Here is an 18,635-nt window from a genome sequence, read left to right on the forward strand (position 1 = left end):
ACTGGTTAGAGAGAGAAATGGCCTAATGGGCTTACTGACGAGGATTGATCCTAGACCGACCGCGCATTAAGCGAGCGCTTAACCACTGGGCTGCACGCTGCCAGTTCTGATAACAAATGGTATTAATCGATAACAGATAACACATGCATTTGACTAAAAATGTTAGTCTGGTTCAAATCAGTTCAGTTGGCTACATCATCTAGTCTTTGAGCAGTAGTCCAATGCCAGTCAGCTTCCTGGACCTGTTGGTCATTAATTATTACTCATATTCACCCACTAAGAGATGGAATTCACGTGTTGTTCTCTGTACTGCGTAGATCTATTGCACCTCAGCGTTTCTTTCATAATGTTTCGATAGTTTTTCGAACTTAGCACCAATAAGTAAAAGTTAAGTCCAAAATTTAACAAGTAAATTAACCGAACTGGAGGCAAAATAGCTTTACTTAATTCGTATGCTTTCAAATCTTTGTCGAAAACCCCCAGCAAATTATATGAAGACTCTGTCACTGCGGCTGGAACCATTGTAACAAAAGCCATAATGGACATTATCACCAGGGGGCGTGTTGAATGCTCATGCTGGTGATTGGCTGAATCGGACCTTGACCTTGCAAACGTGTTCCGGAAGGCGTCGCTGCGTCTGATTTGAATGATTATGAGGATGTTTAGTACCAAGATGGCTACACAAGGCAGTGAGGAGGATATGAGAAGACGAATGCCCGCCAGGTAATAGTAGAGTTCATCTGAAGAAACGCACTGTTCATTCACAGCTTCTACCTTAAACACAATGGGCACGACGAGAACAACTGATATCCCAAGCACTGTAGAGCAGACGGCAATAGCTTTCTTCTGGGTACAGAATCTTCCCCGCGTCATGGGAAAGCGGACGCACACGAATCTATCCAGCGAGAGTCCCACTACTAACCATGGGGATAGCAACATGGTAAGGATGTGGATGCTGGACTCTATCTTGCAGAAGGCATCGTTTACTGGTGTAGTTGAGAGCGGAATAAAGATCCTGTCCGTTTCCTGGATCAGCCGCATGACCAGCAATACACTGTCCGAAACAGACAGACATTTCAAATATACTGAGTACGATAAGAATCTCACTTTCGTGTTTCGCACCATAATGAACAGTAGAATATTGCCGACTATTCCTGTTATAACTATACTGAGCGTGATGCCCCAGTGGTCAGGGCCAACGATTTCCGTATGCAGCCATCCGCCAGATGGTGAAGTCTTGCTGTTTTGTAATTCATCTCCATCATCAGAGTAGTTTCCATCTCCTAAATTGTGTGTGACGTTTGCCATCGTCTTCTCTGTGTGTTTAAGTTACAATCTAAAATTAAAAATAAATAAATAAATGGTGTTGTAATCTACGTTTAATAGTAACAATGATGATGGTGGTGACGATTATGATCATGATTTCGATAATAATAATACTAAACACTATACAGCACTAAAACCACTGAATAACTTTGAAAGATGATCGGCCTCGGTGTTGTCGTGGGTAAGCCATCGAACATAAGGCTCGTAGGTACAGGGTTCGCAGCTCGGTACCCACTCAGAGCGAGATTTAACTTTGAAAGATGATCGGCCTCGGTGTTGTCGTGGGTAAGCCATCGAACATAAGGCTCGTAGGTACAGGGTTCGCAGCTCGGTACCCACTCAGAGCGAGATTTAACTTTGAAAGATGATCGGCCTCGGTGTTGTCGTGGGTAAGTCATCGAACATAAGGCTCGTAGGTACAGGGTTCGCAGCTCGGTACCCACTCAGATCGAGTTTTAACTTTGAAAGATGATCGGCCTCGGTGTTGTCGTGGGTAAGCCATCGAACATAAGGCTCGTAGGTACAGGGTTCGCAGCTCGGTACCACTCATAGCGAGTTTTAACTTTGAAAGATGATCGGCCTCGGTGTTGTCGTGGGTAAGTCATCGAACATAAGGCTCGTAGGTACAGGGTTCGCAGCTCGGTACCCACTCAGATCGAGTTTTAACTTTGAAAGATGATCGGCCTCGGTGTTGTCGTGGGTAAGCCATCGAACATAAGGCTCGTAGGTACAGGGTTCGCAGCTCGGTACCCACTCAGAGCGAGATTTAACTTTGAAAGATGATCGGCCTCGGTGTTGTCGTGGGTAAGCCATCGAACATAAGGCTCGTAGGTACAGGGTTCGCAGCTCGGTACCCACTCAGAGCGAGATTTAACTTTGAAAGATGATCGGCCTCGGTGTTGTCGTGGGTAAGTCATCGAACATAAGGCTCGTAGGTACAGGGTTCGCAGCTCGGTACCCACTCAGATCGAGTTTTAACTTTGAAAGATGATCGGCCTCGGTGTTGTCGTGGGTAAGCCATCGAACATAAGGCTCGTAGGTACAGGGTTCGCAGCTCGGTACCCACTCAGAGCGAGTTTTAACTTTGAAAGATGATCGGCCTCGGTGTTGTCGTGGGTAAGTCATCGAACATAAGGCTCGTAGGTACAGGGTTCGCAGCTCGGTACCCACTCAGATCGAGATTTAACTTTGAAAGATGATCGGCCTCGGTGTTGTCGTGGGTAAGCCATCGAACATAAGGCTCGTAGGTACAGGGTTCGCAGCTCGGTACCCACTCAGAGCGAGTTTTAACTTTGAAAGATGATCGGCCTCGGTGTTGTCGTGGGTAAGCCATCGAACATAAGGCTCGTAGGTACAGGGTTCGCAGCTCGGTACCCACTCAGAGCGAGATTTAACTTTGAAAGATGATCGGCCTCGGTGTTGTCGTGGGTAAGCCATCGAACATAAGGCTCGTAGGTACAGGGTTCGCAGCTCGGTACCCACTCAGAGCGAGATTTAACTTTGAAAGATGATCGGCCTCGGTGTTGTCGTGGGTAAGTCATCGAACATAAGGCTCGTAGGTACAGGGTTCGCAGCTCGGTACCCACTCAGATCGAGTTTTAACTTTGAAAGATGATCGGCCTCGGTGTTGTCGTGGGTAAGCCATCGAACATAAGGCTCGTAGGTACAGGGTTCGCAGCTCGGTACCCACTCAGAGCGAGTTTTAACTTTGAAAGATGATCGGCCTCGGTGTTGTCGTGGGTAAGTCATCGATCATAAGGCTCGTAGGTACAGGGTTCGCAGCTCGGTACCCACTCAGATCGAGTTTTAACTTTGAAAGATGATCGGCCTCGGTGTTGTCGTGGGTAAGCCATCGAACATAAGGCTCGTAGGTACAGGGTTCGCAGCTCGGTACCCACTCAGAGCGAGTTTTAACTTTGAAAGATGATCGGCCTCGGTTTTGTCGTGGGTAAGTCATCGAACATAAGGCTCGTAGGTACAGGGTTCGCAGCTCGGTACCCACTCAGAGCGAGTTTTAACTTTGAAAGATGATCGGCCTCGGTGTTGTCGTGGGTAAGCCATCGAACATAAGGCTCGTAGGTACAGGGTTCGCAGCTCGGTACCCACTCAGAGCGAGTTTTAACTTTGAAAGATGATCGGCCTCGGTGTTGTCGTGGGTAAGCCATCGAACATAAGGCTCGTAGGTACAGGGTTCGCAGCTCGGTACCCACTCAGAGCGAGTTTTAACTTTGAAAGATGATCGGCCTCGGTGTTGTCGTGGGTAAGCCATCGAACATAAGGCTCGTAGGTACAGGGTTCGCAGTTCGGTACCCACTCAGAGCGAGTTTTAACTTTGAAAGATGATCGGCCTCGGTGTTGTCGTGGGTAAGCCATCGAACATAAGGCTCGTAGGTACAGGGTTCGCAGCTCGGTACCCACTCAGAGCGAGTTTTAACTTTGAAAGATGATCGGCCTCGGTGTTGTCGTGGGTAAGCCATCGAACATAAGGCTCGTAGGTACAGGGTTCGCAGCTCGGTACCCACTCAGAGCGAGTTTTAACTTTGAAAGATGATCGGCCTCGGTGTTGTCGTGGGTAAGTCATCGAACATAAGGCTCGTAGGTACAGGGTTCGCAGCTCGGTACCCACTCAGAGCGAGTTTTAACTTTGAAAGATGATCGGCCTCGGTGTTGTCGTGGGTAAGCCATCGAACATAAGGCTCGTAGGTACAGGGTTCGCAGCTCGGTACCCACTCAGAGCGAGTTTTAACTTTGAAAGATGATCGGCCTCGGTGTTGTCGTGGGTAAGTCATCGAACATAAGGCTCGTAGGTACAGGGTTCGCAGCTCGGTACCCACTCAGAGCGAGTTTTAACTTTGAAAGATGATCGGCCTCGGTGTTGTCGTGGGTAAGCCATCGAACATAAGGCTCGTAGGTACAGGGTTCGCAGCTCGGTACCCACTCAGAGCGAGTTTTAACTTTGAAAGATGATCGGCCTCGGTGTTGTCGTGAGTAAGCCATCGAACATAAGGCTCGCAGGTACAGGGTTCGCAGCTCGGTACCCACTCAGAGCGAGTTTTAACTTTGAAAGATGATCGGCCTCGGTGTTGTCGTGGGTAAGCCATCGAACATAAGGCTCGTAGGTACAGGGTTCGCAGCTCGGTACCGGCTCCCACTCAGAGCGAGTTTTAACGCCTCAATGGGTAGGCGTAAGGTCGCTGCACCCTCTTCTCTCTCACTAACCACAATCAATTAACAACTAACCAACTATCCTGGACAGAGAGCCCAGATAGCTGAGGTGTTTGCTCAGCACAGCGTGCTTGAAACTTAATTGGATGTATGCAGGAAAATAAGTTGAAATAAAATGAAAGTTTATCAAGAAGATTAAAACAGTAGATCAACAGGAGACTGGGATCAATTTGTGAAGAAAAAAGTAAAAATGTGTTTTGTTTAACGACACCACTAGAGCATATCAATTTATTAATCATCGGCTATTGGATGTCAATCATCTGGTATTTTGACATATATTTTATAGGTATCACCTCTCAGACATGATAGCACATATCACGATATTTGATATACCAATCGTAGTGCACTGGCTGGAACGAGATATAATCCAATGAGCCCAGTGACGGGGATCCGAAAATGTAGCGACTTCCCTCTAAGACTATAATTATGTCAGCATTGTCATATGTTTTACACCCAATAGCCGAATGAATGAATGAATGTTTAACGACACCTGAACACAAAAATGCACATCGGTTGTTGCGTGCATCCAATTAATGGTGATTAAACTGATTTAAATATAAATATCTTGGATTAGGTTTAGTGTGTGTCTGTCTGTCTGTCTGTCTGTCTGTCTGTCTCTCTCTCTCTCTCTCTCTCTCTCTCTCTCTCTCTCTCTCTCTCTCTCTCTCTCTCTCTCTCTCTCTCTCTCTCTCTCTCTCTCTCTCTCTCTCTCTCTCTCTCTCTCTCTCTCTCTCTCTCTCTCTCTCTCTGATGAATTTGCTCTGAATATGTAAAACTCATTACATCTCTTCACAATCCCCCGCTGTCTATTTGTCGCCCCCCTCCTCTGATTTTGGAGCACCCTGGACATTTTCGATGCGGTTTTCTGTTTCTTTGTTGTATAAGTGAGCATATTGTTCGAAATATAAAGTACCTGTGAAAATTGGCACTGACAGTGATATATCGTCGACTCCTGCACTGAACGTGACCGGTGGGGTGGTAGTAGCGTCATGGTATGGACAGCAAACAATGACATCGAACAAAACAACCTCATTCATGGTAATCTGAATGATCAGCATTACAGTGACGAAATCATAACACCAGGTGTAGTTGTCATTCCGTTCATGCAGTAATATATATATATATATATATATATATATATATATATATATATATATATATATACAGTCATTGATTAGTTTTAATTCGCCTACATATACCAGACACGTAGGGTCACAATGAAAAGTTAATAGCGCGTATGACCACCAAATATTATTATTTTCTAATATAAGCCCATTAAAGGCTCCTGTTAACATAAACTTTATTTTGATCAAATATTTATTGTTACATGCAAGTGATAATAAAGATTATTGTTTAAAACCATATTGTTGTACAAGACTGAGTCGAAACAATAAATCAGTTGGAAATGCATACATGCATAGATTAAAAATGCCATGATAAAGATGGATGCATATTTTACAGATAATAAAATGTCTGTGTCACATTTCCATCACTGTCTTCAACCTGGTTGTCACAGTCTTCAATTATCAACAGTATACCAGTCTATATAGATGGTATATAGTGTCTTCTGTTTCTATTTTCCAGCCTATATCAACGGCACTTGGTGTCACCGGGTCATATTCTACATTACACTCTGGTTGATTGTATGTTGTGTATGTTGTATCAAGAAATCCCTACATAGTTACACTTTGGATTCTGCCCTTCTTTTGCACAGAACAAAATATATCCTGGCAGGATATTGAAAATTGTATGAGAAGTGAATTTCTCCCTTTCAAGAAGAAAGAGAATAATTGTAATCCAAATAGGCGAAGTGAACATTTATTTGTACATTTTGTAATGTTTTGTCATGTCCTGCATTCATTCGGAAAGGCTTCAAATTAGACGCACGGTTCTGATTCCTGGGTACACTGAAGTATTACCCCCAGCGTATACAACTTTACAAACATTTCGATTGTCAATACAGATTCAACGATACTTGCAACAATTTTAGGACCATATTTGAGAGCAATGGAACTCCAGGGATCTCTAGGAATGTCAAGCACAAAATATAGTCTCTGTCTTCTGAGCTAAGGGCAACTTACTTACATCCTTCAATTGCAGCATGAGCTGCTTGTAATAGCACGTGCCAGTCAACTTGAAAACACCGGATGGCACACAACGTTGAATACTGTTTTAATATTTGTTATAAAAATACTTTCACTTGGGGTATATTTGTTTATACTACCTTAGTTCATTGTTTGAATAGGAAAGTATTTAAATTGGTGATATTTGTAATCTGACTCTGAAAGGTTCTCAGTTGCTTTACAAAATATGTTGCTGGCTTCCATCTCATAATGCTTTATGCAACATTGATTTACCACGTCTCAAAAAATAACACAATCACTGTTTACTACCTGGACCAAGTCAATCCCATCAACAATAGTTACACATTTTTTTTAGACTATCTGGTCATGTAAAATTCATCTGCAAAGAGGCCCATGACAGAGGTACCAATGAACGTTAAAGAATATCTGGAACTTGTACCTTGTGCCAGCTCAGTGATGCACTCAAACAGTGATTGATCTTCAATTAATTTTCCTGGCGCAAATAGCTAATGCTTCAGCGTTTCGTATTCTGATTTTATCATGGGATTTATTGTTATATATAGTTGCTCACCCTTGAAGGTTGCATAACGTTGTTCTTCATCAAGTCAAAAGCAGCATCCACTGAAACTGCCTATGTAGTACAGATATTCTCAGAAAATGCATTTAATCAACATTGAATGAGGCGCCCTACCAGTACTATGGAATGCATTCATAATCGCTTTAAAAGTTTGGCTTTGGAAACTTTTTTGTGATGACACATTGATGTCCTGCTGTATCTTGTTAGCACCAGAATTTAGCTTTAACTCTGTTGTGACCTCTAGAGTCCTGGCATCTGTGTTTACTTTAACATAGTTGTTATTAGGAATTCATCCACATATACTGTTGACAAACATCTGACAAAAAAAAGAAAATAAAGTTGCCAATCTGAAAGGCTTCAAACATATCAGGGATGACACGATTGCTTCTATTTCTGAAATTCATAATACAGCTTGCCAAGCAGAGCACCACAGACTCACTAACATAATAGCCCTGACGTGCAATGTTCACATGAGATGCACGTAGATGGCTAAGCAATGCATCTATGTAAATGTGAAGCATCACAAATGCTGAACATTCTTCATTTCTGTGGAACACACGTTTGAATAAATCTAAGCTAAAACTTGGCAAACCGTTAGGCTGTCAAATTTCATTTGGGACGAGTTTATAACCATGCTAGGTTGTTGTTTTTTTTTTTTTGTTTTTTTTTGCCCAAATAGTAAACTGACCAGACTGGTCTCATCAGACGTTTAGAGCTTCATAATATGCATGTACATGGTTATACATCTTAACTTTCGATGACTCAACTAATTACGTCTTTGGCAATCCTATACCACTATACCTATGTACCAGCCTTGAAATCATCATAAGACTATTAGAGCTTCATAATATACATGTACGTGGTTATACATCTTAACTTTCGATGACTCAACTAATTACGTCTTTAGCAATCCTATACCACTATACCTATGTACCAGCCTTGAAATCATCATAAGACTATTAGAGCTTCATAATATACATGTACATGGTTATACATCTTAACTTTCAATGACTCAACTAATTACGTCTTTAGCAATCCTATACCACTATACCTATGTACCAGCCTTGAAATCATCATAAGACTATTAGAGCTTCATAATATACATGTGCATGGTTATACATCTTAACTTTCGATGACTCAACTAATTACGTCTTTAGCAATCCTATACCACTATACCTATGTACCAGCCTTGAAATCATCATAAGACTATTAGAGCTTCATAATATACATGTACATGGTTATACATCTTAAGTTTCGATGACTCAACTAATTACGTCTTTAGCAATCCTATACCACTATACCTATGTACCAGCCTTGAAATCACCATCATATGATGCATATAACATTAAAGATGATTCCATTCTTTAAAAGATAATGGCATAGCCGTCGTTATTGCTTTACAAAGTGATTGATTCATCACTACGGCAATGGTTTGTAAAGGTAGTTTTATTGTGATATGCTCTGGTTCACAATTGCAGATATAATCGTTGGCTCGGAACATGATGCATTGATAGTAGGCAGGTATATTTGAGATGGTTCATATTGAATTATCTGATACTCATACTGAATTCGGTCCAACATTGGATTTTCCATTTATCTGTGTTAGTCTGCCTTGCTAGACGCCAAATGAGGTTATTTGTTTTTAAGCAACTTTAGCTAAATGTTTGGAGTTTTGTTTTATCACTGGTACAATCCATTATCAATGACTGTGGTCCAACACATGCATCAGGAACATAAACTTTCAAATATTTGCTCCACCAGTGAATGACAAATCCAGTCTAACAATGTTGTCCAAAGCTAGATTCGTCTGTATTAAGCTAAATGGTGGTTGAAACATATTGAAGTGCTAACTCGTGGTAGCCTCTAGTTTCAGGAGACATAAAGCTCTATCATTTGTCTTCAGCAGGGAGTATGGCACACCCTATCATGTCATGTCTGGAATCGTTCAATACAATTATGCAGGTAGTAATGCATTAATATTAAATTTTAGGAAACATATTCAGCTGAATCACTTACCAGTGTATTAATGCAATTAATAAATAGGTAAACTTAAATATAATAAAACTGTGTTGCTTTGATCTTTTAAGTTGTGGAGTCAACAGTATGCCTATTTGGGTGTGGTCTAGTTATGATATGTTAATATCTTCCATGGACTCTGTATAAAGATATAATTTCAAACAATTTGTGTGCAATAAAACCCCTGAAACACAATGTCACCTTAAACTTCAAGTGAAATTACTGTTGGGAAATGGTGGAAATTGCATTACGTAATGTAAAACAAAAGTGTTACTTGAGACCCTAACCCTCTAGGGATGACACGATTGCTTCTAATTCTGAAATTCATATTCCACTAACGTGTTTTTCTCTTATTTGTGTCTCGCCCATCCTAATAAATATGTTATGTTTTATTTAGTTACTGTTAGCAATTCCATTGAAATATTGCTGTTTAGGAAATAAGGGTAGGGTTATAAAATGTCTAATTACACTTCACATCTTGCACCAAACTTTATTTATAGGATGCAAATAATCACTAAATCCAAACGAGCTTCTGTTATAATTAGAACATTGAAAGAGAATATTTGAGGTGCTAGGCCTAAACTTTATGTTAAATTTCTAGCGAAAAATAAAACTGTGTGAATTGTATTTTGTAAATTTACAGAAAAAGTGTTATATGAGACCCTAATGCTTTTAATATAGTCACCTTTTAGCAATTCTGTAAACATATACCTGTTGAGGAATGGGTGTGGGTTATAAAATGTGTAATTACACAGCAAATCTTGCAACAAAACCTTATTTGTAGGATGCAAATAATAACTGGATGTCCAAATGAGCTTACGTTTTAATTACAATATTTAAAGAGAATATTTGAGGCGCTGAGCCTAAACTTTATGTTAAATCTCTACTGAAAAAACAAAACAAAAAACTATGTGAAAGGTATTTTGTAACTTTACAGAAAAAGTGTTATATGAGACCCTAATCCTGAACGGATTTCAATACTGGCAATATATCTGAATTTTCCAGTCATTTATCTCTCAACCCTCCAAGTTGTGTATTCCTAAATGCCCTGACAGATATTTTACAATGCTTTTCATATAGTCACCCGTTAGCAGGGTCACACAACGGGTGGATACACACAGAAAGCTGTGAGTCTTGCAATGCTATCATACATTTTCCATCCTTTGACAAAAATCACTATGAGCATTCGTCACCCCCCCCCCCCCCCCCAGATGGTACCGACCGACCCCTCTGGCTCATGGACTATTAAGAAGCTACATGCCAATTAATTAGTTCCCCTTTGACGCAAACGGGGAATATCCTAAACATGAATATTTTCTACCTCAATAAAATGTAATAGTGTGTGTATGCGTGTGTGTGTGCGCGCGCGTACGTGCGTGCATGCGTGCGCACGCGCATGTGTGTGTGTGTGTGTGTGTGCGTGCGTGTGTGTGTGTGTGTGTGTGTGTGTGTGTGTGTGTGTGTGTTTAGACGTATATAAGTACTAGACCATGTGTATATATATTTCAATATTTATTTGTTTTGTTAATTGATTAAAGGGACATTCCTGAGTGTGCTGCCTTGTAAGATGTTTCCGACTAATAAAATATTTCTACGATCAAACTTACATATTAAATATATTTTCTTGTTTAGAATATCGGTGTCTGTATATTCAATTTGTTTCTGGTCGTCTTAATATTTGTAAGAAACCCAAACTGGATTTTGGCTTCAAATAATTCCGTACGTACGAAAAAAAATGATTTTGGATATACAATGAAATTTAACCTGGTGCAAATATTAGAATGATCAGAAACACGTTTAATATACATCCACTAATATTGTATGCAGATAAATATATTTAATATATAATTACAGTCGTCAAAGTCTCTGTTAGCCGATAGCATGTTAAAAATTACAGCAAACTCAGGAATGTCCCTTTAAAATGATCAGAAGGTAAGATGCCTATCTCTATTAACAAGTGTTGGTAGTGATGAATGTTGGTAAAACGCTGACCGGAATGGAACACTCGACAAACTGAATGTTTTATTTTAAAAATATTAAACGAAGTGTTCGTCCACTGTGCATAGCTGAAAAACCCCCATATATTTTATCAGTCATGTAGCTAGTTGCTTTGAAAATTGAAAATGACGAATCGCACGTGTGGAAAGGTTATTTTTGAAAATACATGTGTCTGAACGCAATTAAGAACTACCAACCTTTAGAGTTTAAGTGTTAAAGGTTGACTTGTTGATAAAGGACAGTTAAAATCATACCGAAAATGTATTACCAAGTATAGTGAAATATTAGAAAATTACATTACTTATGTTTTCATTTCCACTAAAGACTATTTAAATGTTATGTTTTAAAAACATTAAAAATCCTGCATTAAACTATTTTGAATAATGACGTAATTCCTATGATTTTCTGTATAGTGTATGCACTGGAAATATTAGAATGGCGTGTCATATTTATAAGGCGTCTTTGTTTTCGGGAAAAAAATGGAACATTAAGCGTAGATTTGTACAGCGCTTACGTGAAAGCGAAGTGGGATTAACACTTTTTACTCGTTATGGGGAATAAAAAGTATACAGTGAAATAGATTTAACCATACCGATTGCAGTTCATAATTGTACTATGAAGTTAATCTTTGAAGAAAGAAATGTCTGCAACTGACAGTCCTTTGTTGTATGGTCTACTGCTGGTGTATATTTGAACACAGGCCTCGACTAAGTTATGTTTCTCGATACCTGATTCACAAAGCTGATGTGTGGGTTCAGGACAGCGTGCTTGCGCCTTAATATAAGCACGAACATAACTACATAAATACATGAATGAATGCTTTTTTAACTTAATATTTTAAAAACAAACAAATTCATTTCGTGAATTTAGTCAAATTTGTTTAAACTGTGTGACCGGCCGTATCTAACTTGTATCAGTATGTACCGGAAACACATAATTATTTTAATAGGTCTTAGTAGGCTGAAAAAACAACAACAAACAACTAAAATTTAAGGACATATCTATTACATACTTTTGCTAACAAGTAGTGGTAGTCTCAAGAATAACAGTGTCTCAAGGATGCAGTCTTGGATGTCACTGGTGTTAAAAATTGTCATTGGTGTTACACATTGTCATTGGTGTTACACATTGTCATTGGTTTTACAAATTGTCTTTGGTGTTACTCAGGAATATTTTATCTATTCTCAAGAAAATTAATTTTTGAAATTTAAATTGTTCATTAAGGAAAACATAGCTTCTAACTTTATGACATTGATGAAATTTATTGTGTAGGTCTCCATAGTTTAAATAATTAAAACTGCCACAGTGTATAATTTAAGTCACATATAGAATAGCTGTGTGATAATGCAAAACTACAACCTTAGATACTTTTTTAATGCTAAAGTTATTCTAAATATGTTATTAAGGACACTTGTGACCATTATACAACGAGCCTCGAGTTGTAAGAGCGCTCAGACTAGCAAGTGGACAGTCGTAGAAGTCGTGACAGCAGGAAGTTGGCAAACTTTCTTCAGGCAGTTGGTAGTCTGCGATTAGCATAAGAAATTGAATACTACATTCGTGTCCGTTAGATACCATGCATCCTGAAACACGTTTAAAACGTATCCAACGTGTTAAATACGTTTGTAAACCACTCGCTGAAGATAGGCAATATCCAATGACCCACTCATGTAGTATTATCTACATTGCAAATGACAAACAACTAGCTACAAAGAGAGTTCACTCGTCAAATTAAAGAACAAATTAGATTTATACTCACTTGCGTCTTGTGTCTGTTGAGGATTCCTCAAGACGTTTGCAATATCTGGTTTACGATCATCTTTTCTGTGATTTATAGCAGCAAAACAACCAATCAGAAAGCTAATGATATGAATTTGATTTTTCCAGTTTTTGCTGCTTGTGATTGACAAGGTTATTATAGTTCTAGCTGATGAACCAATCATATTTTGCATTGGTTCTAAGTGAAACGAATGCTACTGTTCTATTATTTATGTATCGGGTAAACTCTCTACTCGCTCTACTGTATGCGCCATACATGATGGACATCTTCAATACTATTTCTGCAGTCATGCAGATACGATACGTAGCCTAGTGGCAAAGCGCTCTCTTGACGCGCGGTAGATGTAGGTTCGATCCCCATCGGCGGGGCATTTGGACTATTTCTCGTCCCGCCCAGTGCACCGTGACTGGTATATCAAGGTTCCATTAGACCAAATCAATTCCTATTGCCGATAATGTTAACGTTTACTAATAAAACTGATATAAGCAGCGTTTCAACACACCCAGGAAGTACAGCAATAGAAAGTGTGGCACCTCACATCTAATCTAGCTGCAAGAAAATGGGGGGTCACGTATCATTTAAGAGATTTAATTTATGTTTTTAATAGCAACCGTCATTTTTGCTGAAAATTGCAGTTCCATTTTTGGGGGTACCCCGCATTAGTTTCAACCTCTGGTATATACTGCATAACAACTGTATAACAAATAAAAGTGTATTTATTTATTGTCAATGGATAATAGTATTTGCACAAATAGTCAATGTCACATATTACTACCAATCACACCCACAGCTGCCTTTACTCCGTAAATATTTGACGGTGCACGTCGAACTTTGACACGGTACTCTCTTCTTTGGTACTATGCAACCTATATCAAAAAAATATATTTTTCAAAAAGTGTCCAATTGGGTGTTTTCATGACTATCAGGATCTTCTGTGTTCTGATATGATGTGACAACATAACTGAAAGTGTTGTTCCTACAGTGCAACCTGATTTAATGTACACCTCAGGAAGCATCAGTGTTATGCAAAGTTGTATACAAATGCAATGTATCATATTTAAAACAAATAATAAATAAAAATACTACTCTTGAAGATACATACTATGGATTGGTTGTGTATGCTTAGTTGTATATGTAGTGTGTGCATGCATAGTCAGAGTCTCCCATTGCCAATAAATAATTACCGTAAAACTCATTTATTGCAGAGACCCTGTGTTTTGAAAGACTTTAATGGGCATATGATAAGAACTTCACTAGAAAAAAAGCATATTACATGTGGTATCTGAAATGAACACCACTGCATCCACAAATAGTAGTACATTAATGTGGTACACAGCATGGTGGGGTAAACACCCAAGGTATGGACTATGCTTGGATGTCAAGTCACTGAATGCAATATTTTCAAACCCATCAGCCTAGTTGGTTTTTATATATGCATTATTAAATCCACTGACAGCTACCAATATATCTGTTGATATTTTATTAATAATCTCCAGTGATTGGTGCTTACAGACAATTATCATATCTAGAGTTATCATTAGGGTTTTACATCTTTATTTTTTATTTGTCATAAAAAAAGCACATTCAATCCATCAAAAGAGTGCGAAAGTCATTTTTCTTTAATTATTTTCTGTTTTAACTGAATATAATATTTATATCGTATGCATTACTACAATCTGTAATGTAACACATCATTTGCATAGTAATATTGGAAAATATAGCTTTACAAGTGTGGTAATAGTGGAAGATAATACTAACACACTCCTAGGTAGATTAACAAATGTGTCAAAATTGCTCTTGTACTTGGTATATACTTCAAATACCCTTTACTATAGAAAACTCACTGAATATATGGACAAGATTTAATAAAGCTATCATTACCAAGCTTATATTTGTGTACAAATAAAGAAGAGAATGCAAAATGGCTACATAGAACCCACTTCTGTAGATTTTAATGTTTTTGCCAAACTCACAAAAACAATTGTAAAAACTCCCATATTTGCCTAAAACATAATTCACCAACCTAAAAAGTATGTTAAAATTACAGCAGAAATCAGGTTATTTAAATATAGTCATTCCAGAGCCAATTGCATTCAAATACACATTGTTAATGGGGGTACTATGCAACCTCAACGGCGATGGTATGTGTTACCATTGCCACTAATGAAAAACAAATGTAGCGGTTTTCCTCTCTAAGATTTGACGTGCAATAGCCGAAGATAAGACAAACAATCAATGTGCTCTAATGGCGTCATTAAATAAAACAGACTTTTTTTTCTCTCTAAGACGATGTATTAAAATTACACAATGTTAGACATCCAATAGACGATGATTAATAAATCAGTGGGCTCTAGTCGTGTCATTAAACATTACAAAGCTTAACCTTTCTTAAATAATATCTTCGCTGAGATGTAAGTATGGCATGTAATGTGCTCATCTAAAGTTCGTTCGTTCTAGGGTCGATACCCGTCTGAGGACCCATTAACAAAAAAACACTTTGTTTTGTTTAACGACACCACTAGAACACATTTATTAATTAATCATCGACTATTGAAAAGTTTAAAGTTTGTTTTGCCTAACGACACAACTAGAGCACATTGCTTAATAATAATCGGTTATTGGATGTCAAACATATGGCAATTTTTGGCACATAGTCTTAGATAGGAAACCCGCTACATTTTTCCATTAGTAGCAAGGCAACTTTTATATGCATGCCACGTTCATTGATATGTCAGTCGGGGTGCACTGGATTGAGAAATAGACCAATGGAACCACCAACGGAAATCAATGCCAAACCGACCGCGCATCATTTGCACTTTGCCAGCACCCGGAAAACTAAATCCACGACCTTTGACCAGTTATGTTGCACTGACTGGAACGGGACAAACACCCAATCAGTTGAATGAATTCACCGCGTATTTTATCAAATTATTTGCTGTCTGCATGTTCTATCATTCCTGTGGGATAGTGCATACACAAAATTCATGTTACTGTTTTTCGAAAGGCATATTATCTGAGTGATCCTTAACCTATGTCCGACGCCACATAACCGCTATTATAATGTGCTGCGTGTGTCGATAAATAGCATATGCATTTCTTCTTCCTTCTAGTAATTCAAATCAAAATGAGTTGTGTATTTCTATCTGACACAGAACAGAGATACATCGACGTCTGCGTTTCGTGTAGTAGTTTCCTCTCAGTTAAAGCGACATTGTAGCCCAGTGGTAAGCGGTGACCTGATGAGCGGTCGGTCTAGGATCGATCCTTGTAGGTGGGCCCATTGGGCAATTTTTTTTGTTCCAGCTAGTGCACCACGGCTGGTATATCAAAGATCGTGGTGTATTGTATCATATTTGTGGGATGGTGCATGGAAAAGATCCCTTGCTACTAATGGACACATTTAGCGAGTTTTCTCTCTAAGACTATATGACAGAATTACCAAGTGCTCTAGTGGTGTCATTAAACAAAAACCTAATCATATATAAACGTATTAATTAGACTGTATCAGCGAATGTTTTTTAGGGGGTATCGATTCCTGTTTTCCTAGCAAATATATATATATATATATACATATATGTATATGTATATGTATATGCATATGCATATGCATATGGATATGCATATGTATATGTATATGTATATCTATATGTATATGTATATGTATATGTATATATATATATATATATATACATGTATCTGTATCTGCATGTGTATGTGTATGTGTATGTGTTATAGTGTATGAGTATGAGTATGTGTATGTGTATTTATGTATATGTATAGGTAATATGTATCTGTATATGTATATGTATATGTATAGTGTATATGTATATGTCTATATATATATATATTATATGTATATGTATAGTATTGTATAGGTATATGTATATGTATAGGTATATGTATATATATATATATATATATATATATATTATATATATATAATCTATATATACAGTCGAAGTTCGTTAACTCGAAGTTGAAGTGGACGACGAAATAGTTCGAGTTTCAGGGAGTTCGAGTTGTTCGAATTCGTACAGCAGAGACACCCAAAGTGAAACTGCATTGTAGGATTATATCATTTCGTTGATAATCGGAAAACACGTCTGCTGCTCCATCCCTGTCCCCTACCACCCACATGTTAGCACATTCCTTCTTGTGTATATGATAAAACCTAAAGTGAATATTAACAGAAACGAGATAAATCCAATCAGTTTGACGTACATCTCTATGTACTTTTATTGTATTTATTAATAAATTAAAATACTGGATGTCGATTAGCACGAAGTACGTTTCTTTACCAAATAGAAAATACACAATATAAATAGCAAAATTATTGTAAATCACAAAAATCATTTTAAAAAAACCCTCACTAACATAACAAATCAAAACACTGTATGCCAAATAGCACTAGGTTATGTACTTTTTTCACATGTAAAACATTCACAACAGTACAAAATAATTGATAGCTCTCAAATCACAAAGTACAAAGAGCAGAACTATCAGAATTTTTTTATAATTAAAGATTGTTTGGCACACATTGCTTAAAAAATCGTCTTTCATTACTGTGTCTGTAATCTGTGCACAGATTGCGCAGTCATTTCAGTGTCCTAACCTAACTAAATGGACTAGTAATGAATCATTTTGAATTCACCACTTAAATAGCAAATAACAAATTTGACATGATTCACTCGTTTTAAGAGAAAAACAAACAGCGTTAATTATTATTACAACCAGTTCTTTTGAAGGTTACAAGACTATCCGTACCTTTGTGTAATGAGGCCCGCTGCCGTGTACAAACACCGGGGGGGGGGGGACACCCAAATGCAGGCATGTAGGATATCATTTCGTTCCGCATAGTCGGCGATCTATTAATCTGTAATTACCGGGTGTATCATCGATAGCTGAGACCATCGGGCACTCACGCTTGGTTTGGTTGACAAATTCATTTTTCTTTAAGTATTACCGGTACAGTTTTTAAAAGGCTCAGTCACTCCACAAACTTCGAGTTTTGGACAGTGGCAATAATCCCTTAATTTTTTATGGTGGGACCAAAAAAATTACTTTGAGAGATAGAGTTTTTATTTTCGAATGTTCGAAGTTTTGGAGTGTTCGAAGTCTGTTATTACTAGTTTGTTTAGCAGTTCGGCCGGGGCCCGCTCTTTCACTTTCGAGAGAATCGACGTTATTGAAAATCGAAGTTTTGAGTTATCGAAGGGCGACTGTATATATATTATATATATATCTATATATATATATTATATATCTTTTAATTTGATTGTGGGTGGTGTACGACTTCCCCACCCTGCTACATACCAACACTCACTCCTATCCCCACACACCTTTCCATTAAACCATTTTGCTTCCTAATAAAAACCATTTGCCTGTATATAATTACATTATGGATTATGTTATAAACATATTAGACGTCCCTAATCCAATTAAGGTTCAAACACGTTCCTCTAATGGGCCACAATCTCTGATATCGCCAGTGACTGGTTCCAGGACAGAAGGAGATGGGGGGGGGGGGGGGGGTTGTAGAGATGAAAATGGATGCAATCCATTTTAAAAATAATAAAAAGTTAATATGCCAAAACTACAAAATGACTGCTCGGCCGAATATTGAAAATTT

The 18,635-nt window shown here is 38.3% G+C and overlaps 1 protein-coding gene across 1 annotated transcript; it reads right to left on the reverse strand.

Moving 5' to 3' along the window:
• Positions 1-276: 276 nt before the first annotated feature.
• On the reverse strand, positions 277-1,308 carry LOC121372907 (kappa-type opioid receptor-like). Its single transcript, XM_041499341.1, has one exon. It carries the CDS (start codon positions 1,306-1,308, stop codon positions 277-279), a length of 1,032 nt encoding a protein of 343 aa, XP_041355275.1.
• Positions 1,309-18,635: the final 17,327 nt, after the last annotated feature.

The sequence above is a fragment of the Gigantopelta aegis genome, chromosome 5 (assembly GCF_016097555.1).
Source record: "Gigantopelta aegis isolate Gae_Host chromosome 5, Gae_host_genome, whole genome shotgun sequence".
Taxonomy (NCBI): domain Eukaryota; kingdom Metazoa; phylum Mollusca; class Gastropoda; order Neomphalida; family Peltospiridae; genus Gigantopelta; species Gigantopelta aegis.